Genomic DNA, 15,849 nt, shown 5'->3' on the forward strand with positions numbered 1-15,849 from the left:
CTTTCACGTTATATAACATGCTTAACCATCCTAACCAGTTTGAATAGTTTTTTTCTTTCTTTTGCTGGTCAGCCCAATGATGTAAAACTACCATCTTAAATTATATTAGGATATAGTTTTATAGTCTTGTCGGAACAGGACTGCCACCATAACATTTCCAGTGTGTACACAATGAATATTATTATAAGACCTGGACCTGGTACATTTGGACACTATCCAGGGAGCTTTGAGGAAATCCTTATTACTGGCATGTGCCTTAGGCGAGAAACGTGACGTTTGACGGGTGAAAGTTGAACAGATAAGCGAAAACAGGAGGTGTGTAACTCTCATCTGTTCTGTTGTGAGAAGGACTGTCAGTGTTTCTAAGTGAACGGCAAAAGCAACATTCAGAGATGAGTTTAAGTGCTATTCTATCAGAGATCGACGGTGGAGATGACAAGGAGGTTGAAAAGCTTTTGCAGAAGTATAACACAGAGGTAAAGTGGCTGCTGTTAGCTTAACTTAACGTTACTATCTCATGTTGTTTTAATGTGCGCTAGCAATGTAAGTGGATATTAGCCAGTTAACGTTAGCCGCTCGCTAATATCAATATACCCAGTGTGTGTGAACCAACAAAAAGGTTTATGGTCTCTGCGAAAAGAAATGCCTTGTTTCTGACCTTTAAACATGTACTTCATTTGTATTTAGTGATGATTAAAGCCACGAGGCGTTCGCCTTCTGATCGTAAACTAGCATCCTCCAGCTGTTAGCCATGATAGAACCTATTTGCTACATCCAACTTGACTGTTTTTAAACAAAAATGCCATATTTGCCCCCACGAATGAGCAGGGGGGAAATGGTACTTGCTGACGAATAGAGTAGAAATGAACTGTTGTTTTGGTTAAGTTACGTCACGAAGTTATGGAAGGCTAAAGTAGCTAGCTTGACAGATGTCAGACAGGTAACGTTAACGTTAACTTAACAGCAGAAAATACTACTGGAAATATTTTACTGCCAGTTTATCAACGAAACATGCCTGTATGAATTATGCTGGTGTGAACAGCAATTTTAGCCATATATTCGGTGTTTACAATGATTTTAATGATGTCGAAATGTTATGCTAATTTTGTTTTTGTTTTGGAGGAAATCTCCAGGGTAACGTTACAGGATTTTCCTGTAACCTCCTGTAATTTTTACCTATTCCTCGAGACATGCTTAAATAAACCACATTTAGTTAACAGTTTTTAGAAAGAGACCGATACTGTTACTGTGATTCTAATTATAATTAAATTCATCAAATCAGATGTATTGTTGGTAAATCCATCTTAAAATGGTAAGTTAGCTTTATTTTGGACCATGCCATGGTAACTTAGTTGGTTTCTAGCTGGTTTAAGTTAGCCATTGGTTGGTTGACCATCTTAGACCAGCGACACAAATTATTTTTTATTATTATAATTAAAACGGTAAAGTTTGGCGTATGTAAGTGTTACTGAAGTGGAGATTTCTGAATCTGTGCATGAGGAAACTCCCTTTTAAACTGCCTTTAAGCATATATACTTTAATTGAAATCTACAGAGGCTAATAGATTATAGGCTGGTTTCCCTGACAGGGTTTAGAAAAAACATTACTGGTAAACTTTGCATCTTGAGAAAAAAACAATGGCACTGACATATTTAATATAATCTGTTATAATATCCCCAAATCTCTAAATAGACCAGTGCATTTAAAAAACAGTGGTTTTGCCTGTAGTGTCTTGCCTTTATGTGGTCAAGCTTGATTATGGAATTTCATAGATGATCAACTAGCTTAGACTAGGGATGCACAACATATCGGCCACCGTATTGGTATCTATCAGCCGATCTATGCAAATTTGTAATATTATTGTTATCGGCCTGATAAGAAAATTTGCCGCTATATTAAGGCTGATAAATAATGTATTATTTCCTTCTGATGCGCACTGTTTGCCATGATGGTTTTGAATTGCTTGAAATATGATCGGAATAACTTTCCAAAAAAGGAAACGTGTAACATGAGCAAGTCTGTCATATCGGCCATCTTACATAAAATTATAATGAAAACATTATAATTGTGTGCTTGGGGCATGGCTTTTAATGGTGAGACTTTTGTTTTTGTAATCAGTCTCTCAAAAATTATATAAAAAATTGGATTTAGATTTATCGGCCAATATATCGGTCATCGGCTTTAAAATATAAAGAATTATCGGTATCGGCATCGGCCAAAATTTTCATAGCGGTGTCCCTAGCTTAGACCAGCTAGAATTTTACAGCAGGATTAGTGAACTGTTTTACTCATGTCTGGCTACTCTATGACTTTACAAGGATGCAAACATGGGACTTGTTTATCCCAGATTTATATCATCTCATGTCATGTTTTCATTTAATTTCAGAACTGCCACACGTTCGCTTTTGACCGCAAAGAGGAGGATGCACGAATTGTGAGTAACAGATTTATGGTCTATTATGTTTTGTATCTCAGTATGATGTGTTCTGTGTTGTTTCGGTATGGAGTACCTTGTTTTATTTATAACGATCAATGACATTTTTTAACCTCCCTTCTGCAGGAGTTGTGTCGGGGTCTTCTCACAGTTCTCCGCCGGTCAGATCTTCCACTTTGCCAAAGCACCTGCCTAGAGACCCTGCGCATCCTGTCCAGAGACAAGCGTGTACTTGGTCCCGTAGGCACCAGAGAGGGCATCCTCACTCTAGCAGGGCTGGCCCGGATCTGTGTGGCGGGACACGACGGAGAGCCATTAGAGTTGGCGCAGTCAGCAGAGGAAGAGAGGGTTGTGGTGGAGGCCCTCAAGTGCATGTGCAATGTGGTGTTCAACAGCGTGCCGGCACAACAGGTGGGAGCTGACTTGCAGTTGGCGGAGGGCCTTTGTGCCTGCTTGCAATCGGTCAACTCATCCCATCATGAGGTGGGCCTGTTCTCCCTTCGGCTGCTTTTTCTGCTTTCCGCCCTGCGGACAGATGTGCGTGGCACGCTTCGGAGGGAGATGGGTGCAGTCAGGCTGCTCACTAACGTGCTGGAACGCACCCTCGACGTGCGTTGGGTGGGGCCATATGAGGCTGCGCCCCCTGATCCAGAAGCCCCGCCTATTTCACCAGAAAACAACGATCATGCCATGGAAGCCCTTAAAGCACTGTTCAACATCACTATGTCTGATTCGAGCGATGAGGTGAGATTAACAGTATTTGTAGAACAGCAAAATAACATTTTATGTCTATTTTATGATACACAGAGCCTAAAGTTAAAACAGTGTCAATTCGCCTTTGGCTAAGCCCCGCCCCCCTTAGTTACTGTTGCTACGTCCGACAAACAAACTTCATCTGGGCTCTGGTATCAACATGGCTTATGCTGTGACAGCTCTTCCTGCTGAAATTTTATCAAACTTTTATAAAGCAGCAAATAAAGTGTCCGATAGAAGTAGGCAAAAGGGCTGCAATATACGTTCGAAGGCTATATTCACGACATACAGGTGAAACGCAAGGAACAACAAGGCATCCAAATAGAGGCAAAAGCATACCGGTCACAGTCAAAAAATGAACCACCGCATATCCTACTAATCGAGACGGAGACTGAGACTAACAATATCAAGGAACAACACTGTTCATGCAAAGCTGGGTAGGTCTCTATTCACTTCTATAACCGTTATTACAAAGCAAACGGACTACGCGAGTATAACGTATTTATTAGCAGCGTGTGCTAGACGACACTATGTGTTACGTATGTTACAAATGCCCCAGGCACAACGTTTAACCATATTTTTCATAAAAGTACGACGGTAATAGCCTGCCGAGACCAAAAATATGAGACGCCTGTGTTAAAGTCAATGTAGCGCTGTGAAAAAGTGTCGGACCTCTGTGGGAGCTCGTTCTTGGCTGCGCTGTGATTGGTCAATCTACATTCTAGGGTGTGGCTTTGCCAAAGGCGAATTGCCGCTGTAATTTTCATAAATTCTAACTCTGCAATGTTGTGAGAACATGAAGGTGAACAAACATGAACGACACTTGGAACGTTTGACGGGCCGGTGTTGCATCGTCACGACTCACGAGAAAGAAAACGCTTGTGTACAGTATCAGATCCAATATACTGGATCCGTGCAGGTCTTAAAGTGACAGCATCCTAATAATCCTGCTGCTGTATGTGTCGTTAATGTTAATCAAACAACAAAAGAGAAAATCACTCACTGCTCTTGTCTGAATAACTTTTTAAATGTTCGTCAAGGATTAATCTGTTTAATTTATACAGTAAAGACTACGCAGCGGTATTTTACATTTGATTACTTTTTTCTGAATTACTAAATTACTAAATTTCTGAACCTGAGGCTCCTCATATACTGTTAAACCTACCTGAAAAACATACCTGAATAGCACAGTTTACTTAATTTGTATCTTTGTTCTGATGTTTTTGTTTGTGCTATTACTGACTGTTTATTTGTCTTTAATTATGTTTTAATTTTGTATTTGTTAGGCTAGTACTTTTAGCTGTTGTATCACCATTGGCAGGTGTGGCAAAAAGTTAGTTTTAGGCCTTGCATCCATACTGTATACTATGCAGTACACCAGAATTAACCTGAAGAAAGCAGCACTGTAAATAATTTCCAAAGATGAATTACATTTAAATCGCATGTGTATCTCACACCAAAAACAGAATGGAGGATAATGCAGGGCTTAGGTTTCCTGTTATACTGCTGTTGAATAATTGATGCTTGCTGAGTGGAGTCGGTGCTCTTGGCCCCAGCAGAGGTTTCTTTCTCCTTAATCAGATCGTAGGTTCATTGGCTTTAATATTTTTAACACCAAGCTTTATAAAATCTAATTTCAATGCTCTATTGGCCTCTTTTCATTAGCTTTGGCAAAATTCTCATGTCTCTGGATCATTAAACCACTGTTGTTTGACATCCACAATGTTTAGATTTAGTTTAAAGTGATAAAGCTGTTGTGACAATCAGCAGTGTGTCAGCCTATTTGTAACGTGTTTGAAATGTCTCTAAAGTGCTTTGTACATTTTTAAAGAAAGCAAATGATGGTTATGGCTTCATTTGTGGTGCTATATCATCACTATTACTATTACGCATACTTAACTACAATATGTAATTTTTTCACTGCCAGAGGTCGCATTTTTAAAACAACAACAAAGACAAGCTTGATGACTCTATGAAGGAGAATGGAACTATGGGAGATGTCGTTTTCACCATCCAGAGATGTATAGAATTCAATTCACGAATCATATAAATTATATATCAGCTAATAAATTAGTTTTTGTATTACCTGTACATTTGATCACACTTTATGTCATCGTAATGAATTAGCTGCCAGGAACTTGAAATGTAATGCTATATTAGCCTGTTAGTAATATGGGACTATTTGTCAAATGATTTGGTGGGTTAATGCTGCACAGTTTTACACGTTTAAAACAATCGTACTAAAAGTACATGAACAAACCCACAATATTTGCAAGTAATGGCTAAATATTTTTGTGCGACACATAGGCTACTTAATTTCACTGCCATAGACTTGGTCACCAGACTTGATAAAAAGCGTTTCTGAAGTACAAAGAAAGTGCAATATAACTGAAGTGTACAATAAATAATAATATATATTTGCTTACCTATCTATTAAAACACATGCAAGAGCAGAGTCTCTGTCGACAGATCAAGTCCAAGTTTGTTGCGAAGCTCTCCCCATCCTGAAAACGCCTCACAGATATTGATCCTTGTTTTATTTCTCTGTTTTTCCCAAAGCCTGCTTGCCTAAGTTGATCTGTTTATGTTTTTTGGGATTTTCTGTACACGCCAATCTATAATCATAAACCATGATGACTGAATGACACAACAGCGATGTGCTAGATATTGTATCATAAATGTGCATATATAGAATCCTTAGCGGCTTATGTATAGCGGCGGCCCATTGAAACCATAGACAGTGATTGAAACGGCTGCTAATGAAGAATCTATGTATTGATCTATGGTTTCTACAAGCGGAAACCGAGGATAGCGCGGATAATACGTCATTGATAGGCGACAATGACCAGGGACGAGCCATTATTAAAAACTGGAATTTCTCTGGATTTACAAATTCTTGGGAACTTATGGGATAATGTAAGTACACAACTGCATGAAATGTATTACACTGTGAAAGTGGTTTTTCAATATTTTATTACAAAATTGTACCTTTAAGTATTATTTTCGTCATCTAGCAACAGTGTTATGCTACTATTGTTGAGAGACTACTATAGTATAGTTTATAGTCTCTACATATTTTTATTTATTAAAAAACGTTAGTACATCAAATTAAACTAAATGAAAATGAGAAATGTTGCCTTAGCAGCTAGTGATGAAAATGTTTTAATGACGAAACTATAATAACCCTGCCTAACAATTTGTACTAAAACCATGATGGCTGATTATACCAAAGACTATACAAGAAGGCTCACTTGTATTAATATGAACAGGTGAAAGTGCAATGCGTAACACATGGCAGAATATGTTCCAAATTCTAAATAAAAGCCAATCACAAATCAATTAAGTTCTTGCATCACTTCAGCTGCTGTTCGAAGCTCCGGTTTTCAATAGAAACAGTCAGTGTCCTGAGATGCATTCTTAGGACTGCATGATGCATTGACTTTATCCAACGTGCAATTTTTACCTGGTGAATGATACTCTAAAAAGCAAATTCAGTGTGCAGGATTTTTCATTTTATGTATTCAGAGTATGCATTGCATTTGTTGGAGAACTTGTCAACCATTGATAACGTATGTTCTTTAAGTATGGAGTCTACGTTGCTGCGCTCTGTATTCTCCACCATTTATAGTATGAATATGACGTCTCCTCTCTCATAGCCTCATGGAATAGTAAATTAAACTGATTGCTAATTCAGAATCTCAGCCAAAGTAGTAGGTCATCGGGGTATTTTTCACTAACTATTTTCTATATTCAGACACAATTTACCTATATAGTATGGAAGTAAGCCTATTCGGATATGGAGCCACTGATTCACATTAAACGAGTGGCCAAAACCATATCTAGAAACCAATAATAAAGACTTGTGAGTGAGCTATTTTGATCACCCACTACAACACCCTACCATTGTGGTTGGAAGTTTTGTACGGGCAAGAACCACTCACATTTTCTTTGAGAAAATGTTACATTTTTAGTTTTAAATGCTAAAAGCTCCCACCCCCACCTTTTCACCAAGTAGATGAAACAACATTGGTACATTCCAGAGTTCTCAGCCCTTTGAATAGTTACTGAAGTAAGGCTAAGTGTGTCTCAATTGCCTGACCTTTTGTTGGTTTCGGTATGGTCAGGATCAAGATGTACTTTCTTTTCTCAAGCCAGTGGTTCTCTCAGTCCCTAGATCTCTCCATTGCCTCTTAGCTCTCAGGTTGTTTTGTTTGTAAAGGAAGCCCAAACATGGCATCAGTCCGCTATTGTTGTGAAACAGTTTTTTGGTTTAACGCTCACACAATTTCTCCTTTATTTTAATAGGACAGTGACCACCAGCTTCGGCTCATTGCAGGCATCATGAGACATCTCCTAATGCTGAAGACACACACTGAAGATAAAACAGAGGAGGCTCACAGGTACTTTCATTCTGAAAGATTAACAGACAAATCCTCTTTGTTTTCTTTGTATACTAGGCCTGTGTATTTTGTAATTGCTTTAAAACCAGTATTCCAGTGAGCCAGAAAGCAAAAGAAATGCAAGTGCGGTGAATGTGAATGATGAGATGTCTTCTCCAAGTGATTAATGACACACCCCTTTGCCCCATCGAGACAGCTCAACGCATTCTGAAACTCCCACCCGTTTATTTGGGCTTGACTCATTGTGCCCACAGTGGTGCCGTCACCAGCCCTTTCACACTCCTGGAATGCTACCCTCTCTAAATGCATTCTACAGCACTCTGAAATGACTAACTCTACGCTCCCCCTTTAACAAAGTGCGTTGAATGTGCTGAACCAGTCCTGGTCAGTAGATGTGTCTTTGTTATTCAAATTGTGCCCATGGACTGAAGGTCCCCCCCACACACACCCCGCCCTCAGTGTTTTCAGAATGCCTGCTCATGTTTGTCTGCCGCCATCACATTCCTAGAACGTGACATGAGTATGTTGAATGTTCTTTTGCGTCAGAGAAGATAATAAAATGAACTAATGAAAGTGGCATACAAATATTTACTATTTCTATTTGCACAAGGTACTTCAATGTGAGAGGCAGTTTTTTTTTTTGGGCATCTCCATGTGGTCCTGTTCAGTATCGCAACTTGACTTGTCTAAAATGTTGTCAAGCTCTTTGCAGTTGCACTGCACACATTCACTGAATTCTGAAAAGTGTTTTTCTGTAAAAAAAAAATTCATGGGTGTTTTGATGTGCATGAGTTTAAGAATTATATGGACTCCTTGTATCATTTCGAGTTTTTTTTCTTGGAAAGACCTAAATTTACCTTGAAAAAAAGCTTGTAGAAAACAGTTTTGTGAGAATCACCCTTCAATCTGATGGTTTACTTTGCTGGATATAGCAAATGATGACAAAAATGAATGTGTTAAACAAGATAAATGGTGTATGCTTAATTTCACAATAAGTGTGATTAATCGCGATTAATGTAGCATTAATGTAAACCCAGATGATGTAACGTATTTAATGTATTGTTTAATTATTCAACTTTTTACTTAAGTCAATCATTCTTAGTTGAGAAATATGTAGCTTTACAATTAGAAATAAATAAACCATTTATATTGCAAAAACATTGCATAAATAACAATAACATTAATAATAATGATAAGGCAGCTGCTATTTAAGTGTAAATAGTAGTTAGATGCTATTTATACTTGTAATTAGTGGCAGATACTATTTGCACCTCAGTGTTGTTGTGCTTTAAACGGTATGCAATGATAACAGTATACATAATTATATTTAATAAAATTACTAAATTGATGCTGCCTTATTGTGACAATAAAGCCCTCCCTACACCTTCACCTACACCTACCCCTAACCCATAAACATGTAATTATTAAACGCATGTTAGACACTTTATTTCCACTTTTCAAATATTTTCTTAATTTGTATTAAAAATGAATGAACTGATGTGTGATGGGAAAAGGGAGTAGAGCAAGTTCGGCAAAAGGCGGATTCGAACTCCGGTTGATTTGTCAACTTTCTGCCACGTGCTTTTTACCCCTACACTATTGCTACTGTTGACTAACCAGCATCTTCTGTCATTTTTGTCTGGCCTTACCAAACGTCAGTCGGCGGAGTTAGTGTAAATAGCCTCTGCCATCAAGGTGGGCTATTTGCACTTATTGTAAATTAATTGTTCTGCATGTTGGTTATCCGACAGTATCAATTTCTAGGGAAAACTTTCTTCTCAAAGGCCAGCTTCAAAGAAAAGTTCCTTATTCCAAGAGTTACATGCTGTGTTCTCATCTTATTGTGTGCACTACATAATCTTTATCATTTGCAGAGGTGTAAAGTCCAGTCCTCCTCAGTATTTTGTTCCAATCACCTGTATTTGCTAATTAGCACAGTTTTTCAGCCAGGAGATAATTAGTGAAATCAGCTGGCTGAGTTCATGGGTGGAATAAACCAATGGCAGGACTTTTACTTTCTGACCCCTGGACTTTACACCTCTGATCATTTGTCATTTCTTCTAGTCATGCCATAAATCTCCTGAGTAACCTTCCCGTGCAGTGCCTGGATGTTCTGATAGACGTCCCTGTCCAAGGTGGAATAGAAAAGTATGGTGGGAAGAACATGGACACAGTGCAGATGCTGCTAGATTTTATGGAAAAGAGGATAGACAAGGTATTACACTTCAGATGAACCCCTACAAACTTCCTCAGCTGTTCCTCCTCGTTGCGTTCGTTCATGCTTCATGTGTATTTATCCACTTAGGGTTCCAACTATAAAGAAGGCTTGACACCTGTGCTGAGTCTGATGACAGAGAGCTCGAGATACCACAGGGACATCCGCAGATACTTCAAGGCCAAGGTGCAGGGTTGAGTCCATGCTCAGTGTAATTCACTGCTTCAGATATTCAGTTAAAGTAAATATTTAGTTGCTGATTGAATGTGTTCTCTTTGTTTGCTGCTGTGCAGGTGTTGCCTCCCTTGAAAGACGTGAAGGAAAGGCCAGAAATCGGCTGCACCGTTCGAAACAAATTGGTGCGTCTCATGACTCATATTGACATGGCAGTGAAACAGGGGGCTGCTGAGTTCCTTTTTGTGCTCTGCAAAGAGAGTGGTGAGAGTTCTGCTTTTTTTAAATCTCTGAAATGGTCTGTTTTTAAATGGATTGTTTGCAGTTGTAATCTAAAATACAATAATTCATATTGAATGAGCTAATTGTGTTTTTCATTGTCTCCTGTTGGTCATGTGATGCAGTGGATAATCTGTTGAAGTACACTGGTTATGGTAATGCTGCGGGGCTGTTGATGGCACGAGGGTTGCTGGCCGGAGGTAGAGGAGAGACGCAGTACTCCTCTGATGAAGACTCTGACACTGATGAATACAAGTCAGCCAAACCTTTGTAAGTGCATTTTTATGTATGCATAACGGCTGGTCTTAGTTCAAGTTAAGAAATTGTGTCATATTTTTCCTCAGCAATCCTGCATTTCTTTCTCCATTCTTAGATTATAGTAACAATCATTCTTGTTTTGTTTTTTTCTCGTGTTTTTCAGCATTAACCCCATTACAGGTCACATAGAGCACCCAATGCCAAACCCCATAGATGAGATGACAGAGGAGCAGAAGGAATATGAAGCCCAGAAGCTTGTCAGTATGATTGATGAATTATCAAGGTGGGTTTTTTTTTTCTTTTCTTTTTTTACAATTAATTATTTATGCGATTAAATAGTAACAATTCTGAAATAATAAGAAACTACTAATTAACATTATTAGTAATACGGTATTAATAGTTGTAGCATTATAATTACTATTATTGTTGAGAGTATTATTATAGCTGTATTTGTTATAAATTTTTTTTAGGGCTGTGCAACAATATAAAAGTTTGTTTAATAATAATTATTGTATTTAATAATTTAATTAATTTGAATGTATTTATATTTATATATTATTTGTATTATATAGAAATATAAATATTGTGTATATATATATACACACACACACGCATGTGCAGGTGAAACTCGAAAAATTAGAATATCGTGCAAAAGTTATAATTTTGATGATTATGGCTTACAGCTTATGAAAACCCCAAATTCAAAATCTCAGAAAATTAGAATATTTCATGAAATCAAAGAAAAAAAAGGTCCTCTGAAAAGTATGATCATGCATATGTATATAGTTATAATATACTAAATATATTAGTTTCACCTTTTAATTTGAATTACTGAAATACATGAACTGTTGCACGATATTCTATTTTTTCGAGTTGCACCTGTATATATTTAAGAAAAAATGTGTAGTGTATTTATATATACAAAATAATTATACACAGTACACACACACATATATTACGTAAACACAAACTTTTATTTTGGATGCCATTAATCATTGCACAGCCCTAAAAAAAAGCCCTCTTTTTTATTGTTTTAAGTGATCCAATTTAAACACCAAAATTAAGATTTATTCAGGCATAAGCCATCAATCTTTAACATTAAGTAGAAATGAAAATGTTTTAATAAGCAGAAATGAAACCAAACTTTTTCCATTTTATTTGCTGCAATGTATATTCTGGCCATTGTGTTTTTACTCTTGCTCATTAATATCAGTCAATCACTCTTTCTGTATTTCATCAACTTGTATAGGCCGGTTCATAATGCCTTCATAGATGACTCCATCCGCTAGAAGCATTGTGCTTGTTTTCTCATCACCCTCCTTGGAGGCTGGATATGTGCAGGGCCGCATTCATGTTGACCTTTTCCTAAACAACCGGTGGCGTAAACTAGCGAGACACCGGTGAGAGGTGTAGTGCCGTTGCTCCCAGTGCGCCCCTTACCAACCGCTTCATTAAGGCAAGAATCCTCCACCATCGTCCTCTGCCTCATTTACAGCTGGCCTTCCACATTCAACAGGAGTCAATGCACACCGACCGGCCACCGCAGCCCCGCTGCATTAATTACCAGCTAATTGGCGCACACAGTGGGGTCGCGGGCTCAGGCTCTTTTGTACAATACACTGAGGTTTCATAATACATATATACGTGGTACTCTTTCATACGCCGCCTGTTTTATTCAGTCTGGGTGCCAGACATTGTCCTCGGACGTGAAGTGGTTTGAGACACTGGCTCAATTAGGGGTGTGCGTATGTACGTTAGCTGCCGGGTGATGTTAAATAAGTTTGCAAACACAAGAGGACGAGTCATTGTCCATCTATAGGGCGTTTGAGTCGTAATGAGCAGCGTGTGCCCAAGAGAGGCAGATTCCTGTCTTTGAGAATGAATCCTCGTTCCTTCTCTCTTCCTCCTATTCTTTTTTTTATCAGGATGAAGGAGGTGTTGTGTGGGAGAGGGAGGGCACTGGTGCTCCCCGCTACGGCTGCTGGGGAGACGCAACATGTCCATGGAGGAATGTCCCTCCCTGTGTCTGCTGCTTGACTTGCTGTCCAATTAGTACTGACTCTCCACCCCATATTCACACAAACACACACACAGACGTACGTACGCAAACACACAATTGCTCAGGCTGCTGATCTACGCAGATTCTGTTGATTGGATGACAGATCAAATTTGGTTTCTGGTTTTCGAGGGACGCAGTGGAAATGTCTGTTTTCTTTCTAGTCGACTTATCTTGTTTACAGTCATCATGACTTGCGTTTGACGTCAAGGTGTTCCTTTGCAGCCAGTACAGCCAGTAATTTGTTTCCTCGCATTTTTGTAGATAACTTTTCAAAAAGTGTTTGATATAAGATTTAAGCATTTAATTCCTCTTTATGCATTTATACACAATTTATCTGTAACACTTTACAATGAGGTTCTGTTTGACATTTACTAACTATGCTAACATGAACAAACATTGACAAATACTTCTAAAGCATTTATTAAGCTTAGTTAATGTTAGCTAATGGGAACTTATTGTAAAGTGTTTCCAGCTGATCTGTATATGAATGGCATAAATGAATGCAAATGAGCTATTTGATGGCTTTGATTGGATAATGCTCTTATTAATCATTTTTGTCCGTGCTTTGATTGGATAATACTCTGATGAATCATCTCGGGGTGTGCAGGTGACACACAGTGCAGATATAATTGGATTAGCGTGGAGGAGCTGCCCAGGCTTTGAAGAGATTAGAATGAGCACTGATCCTGTAATTAAACTGCAGGGCCGAGGTGGTGGTTGTGGGGGTGCAGGACCGCTCTGGGATTTGGGGGGGGGTTTAGGGTTGTGATTCCAAGGGCTCTTATGTGGCCAGATGTAAAGGGAAAGAAAGATGTTCTACACATCAACAGGCCTCTTTAGAGGACAGAACTGAATGCTGCTACAATGGACAGTACAAAGGGTTTCTTTCAAAGAGCAGGTGGATTGTGGTGACAAATTAGTGGCCCGAAAAACGAAATCAACAAGATGTGTTAACACAATAAATATGTAGGGTAAATGACGGCTGCTGCATTCTGGAGTTTGTATTTATAAAAGAACTGTTTGCTGTTTTAATATCATTTAAAACGTAGTTTATTCCTGAGATGGCAAAGTGGGATTTTCAGCATCATTACTCCTGTCTTCAGTGTCACATGATCCTTCAGAACTCATTCTATGATGTTGATTTGGTGCTCAAGAAACATTTCTTGTTATTATAATTGATCAATGTTGTTGAAAACAGTTGTGCTGCTTAATGTTTTAAAACCATGATACTTTTTTTCAGGATTCTTTGATGAAAAGAAAGTTTAAAAGAGCAGCATTTATGTGAAAAAAAAAAAAAATGTAATTGATTAGTGTTAGACTGCAGAATGTGTGTGTCCAACAATTATAGATTGCAGTTCCGTTTTGTGTACTATTTAGTTTTTGTGCAAAGAAAATCTTGACATAATGAAATAAAAGTTTCCACTGAACTTGGTCATTCTAGCTGGTTGTATCTCCCTGTACGCTTATTTGCATGTGACGTGAACATGCAAAGCTGAAGTAGCACACAACATGCATAAGTACTGAGCTCTGTCCTGCTCTTTCAACAGGAAAGAACTGATCAGACCAATGGGAGTGAGGAGGGATGGCACACTAGCGCCCCTAGGACAAGCTATCCATGAGTGCAGCCCACCACCCAGCAGTGACTCAGACTCAGACTAAACTGGAGTTCACCGAAACCCTACAGGCACCACTGCTGATGGCTAACCGTCAGTCTTACATTACAAACTGTTCCTTGCACAAGGCGATACTTCAATTACTTTTGTTGCACGAGGGGCATGTCTTTTTCAAATTGGGACATATATGGTGAAGTCCATATTGAGCAGAGAGAGATAAGAAACAGAAATGTTTAAATAGATATCTGGATGTGATCAAATGTGATGGATCAGATGGAACTGTTATTCACATGTCTTTGACGCTCTTTGTGAACAAGTAAATGCACTTGGTCTTCAATAATGGAGTAGAAAGGCTTTATAACACTTACTCTTACAAATCAATGTTTAAAAGCTGTATTTATATATTACGGTCTGTGGCTGTTGCTGGTTCACAGATTGAAGAATCCGGTTTTATAACGTTTCAAAATGTTTGAATGGCTTTTGAAATGTTATATGCCAAGACAAGCCATTAGATCATTTACTTTATTTGTCTTGCACTCAAATGTTTTTACAAAATGTCCTTTTTTGTGTCTACCACTTAAGCCTTGAGTTTCAAACAATTATCTGTCTTTTCTAATGTTATATATTTTAGCTACACAATTTTCTATATACTATGTATTTGTTTCCTTTTTTTCTTTCAATGCTGTCAGTGTCATTTTGTTCCTTTTTCTAATGTTCAGTTTTCTACACAAGACAAAGCATGTAATTAAATTCAGATTTTCTAAATACTCATCTATTACCACTATAATAAAAGTCAGCGGAGTAAAGGGGCTTTGTAAAACTTGTATAAATTAAGTTTCCCTCAACTTTTAAATTAAGCTTGTTTTTCATTTCAGACAATCATTTGCAATAAAATAAAATCCTACAAGTCATTCACTCATTGCATGCAGAAACTTTTCTAATGGTTTTCGTAATATTGCCCTTGAATATAAAAATCCAAAGAAATGCTAGGTCAGTTAAAACACTTATCCTAGCTCTAATGCAAGATTATATCACAAAGTTTATTTATTAAACTACACAATCAAGTGATTGCTTGAGGATACTGAATGTGACTGTTGCGTCACTAAATAAGATCCTTAGTATCCAAATTTCAGTGTTGGATGGATTTCTTTATATTACACTCAGATCTGTAGTAAATGTAATATTCCTTAGTTGATCAGATGCTATGTACAAAAAGATCAGAGGGTGAAGAGACAAATTAATATTTTTATTAAATACTATAAGATGCAATGTCTATTAGCAGAGTAATAAAAAAAAAAGTACAGAACAGAAAACAAGCGTTTTAATATTCAAAGCACAAATAGCAATGTCAAGTTAACAAATGCAAGCTCAAACTATTGACAATTATATATTCAACTGGAGAGGCACATGGTTCAAATTTTTTTTTAAAAATGCAACCATTGCATGAAACACTGACAAAGACCGCTGGTTAACAGGCTTTAACCAAACAGACTGCACATATGAATAAATAAAAAAATCTGATGGATTGAAACATTTAAATGGGCATTCAGGCTTTTTGTCCAAAACATGCCAAACTCCTTTCAAAATCCTTGAGGGACATGAACAGATACGATCTCAACGCAATTACCAGCGACTTCACTGATCCTGTGCAAAATGGAACTGCG

General features: G+C 37.9%; 1 protein-coding gene across 1 annotated transcript; it reads left to right on the forward strand.

The window, feature by feature from the left end:
- Positions 1-288: 288 nt before the first annotated feature.
- On the forward strand, positions 289-14,437 carry ric8b (RIC8 guanine nucleotide exchange factor B). Its single transcript, XM_056261241.1, has 10 exons — positions 289-476; positions 2,387-2,434; positions 2,561-3,178; positions 7,493-7,587; positions 9,652-9,802; positions 9,893-9,988; positions 10,096-10,240; positions 10,381-10,525; positions 10,677-10,796; positions 14,120-14,437. Exons 1-10 carry the CDS (start codon positions 393-395, stop codon positions 14,229-14,231), a joined length of 1,614 nt encoding a protein of 537 aa, XP_056117216.1. The 5' UTR covers positions 289-392; the 3' UTR covers positions 14,232-14,437.
- The last annotated feature ends 1,412 nt before the right edge of the window (positions 14,438-15,849 follow it).

This window comes from Rhinichthys klamathensis, unplaced genomic scaffold (assembly GCF_029890125.1).
Source record: "Rhinichthys klamathensis goyatoka isolate OS25496 unplaced genomic scaffold, OSU_Roscu_1.1 h1tg000181l_1, whole genome shotgun sequence".
NCBI classification, from domain to species: Eukaryota; Metazoa; Chordata; class Actinopteri; order Cypriniformes; family Leuciscidae; genus Rhinichthys; species Rhinichthys klamathensis.

Excerpts from the sequence above, each read along its gene's own strand:
- ric8b (XM_056261241.1), top strand. The coding sequence starts at position 393 with ATGAGTTTAAGTGCTATTCTATCAGAGATCGACGGTGGAGATGACAAG. Across the intron at positions 2,435-2,560 it reads AAGAGGAGGATGCACGAATT|GAGTTGTGTCGGGGTCTTCT; the intron begins GTGAGTAACAGA and ends TCCCTTCTGCAG. Across the intron at positions 10,526-10,676 it reads TACAAGTCAGCCAAACCTTT|CATTAACCCCATTACAGGTC; the intron begins GTAAGTGCATTT and ends CGTGTTTTTCAG.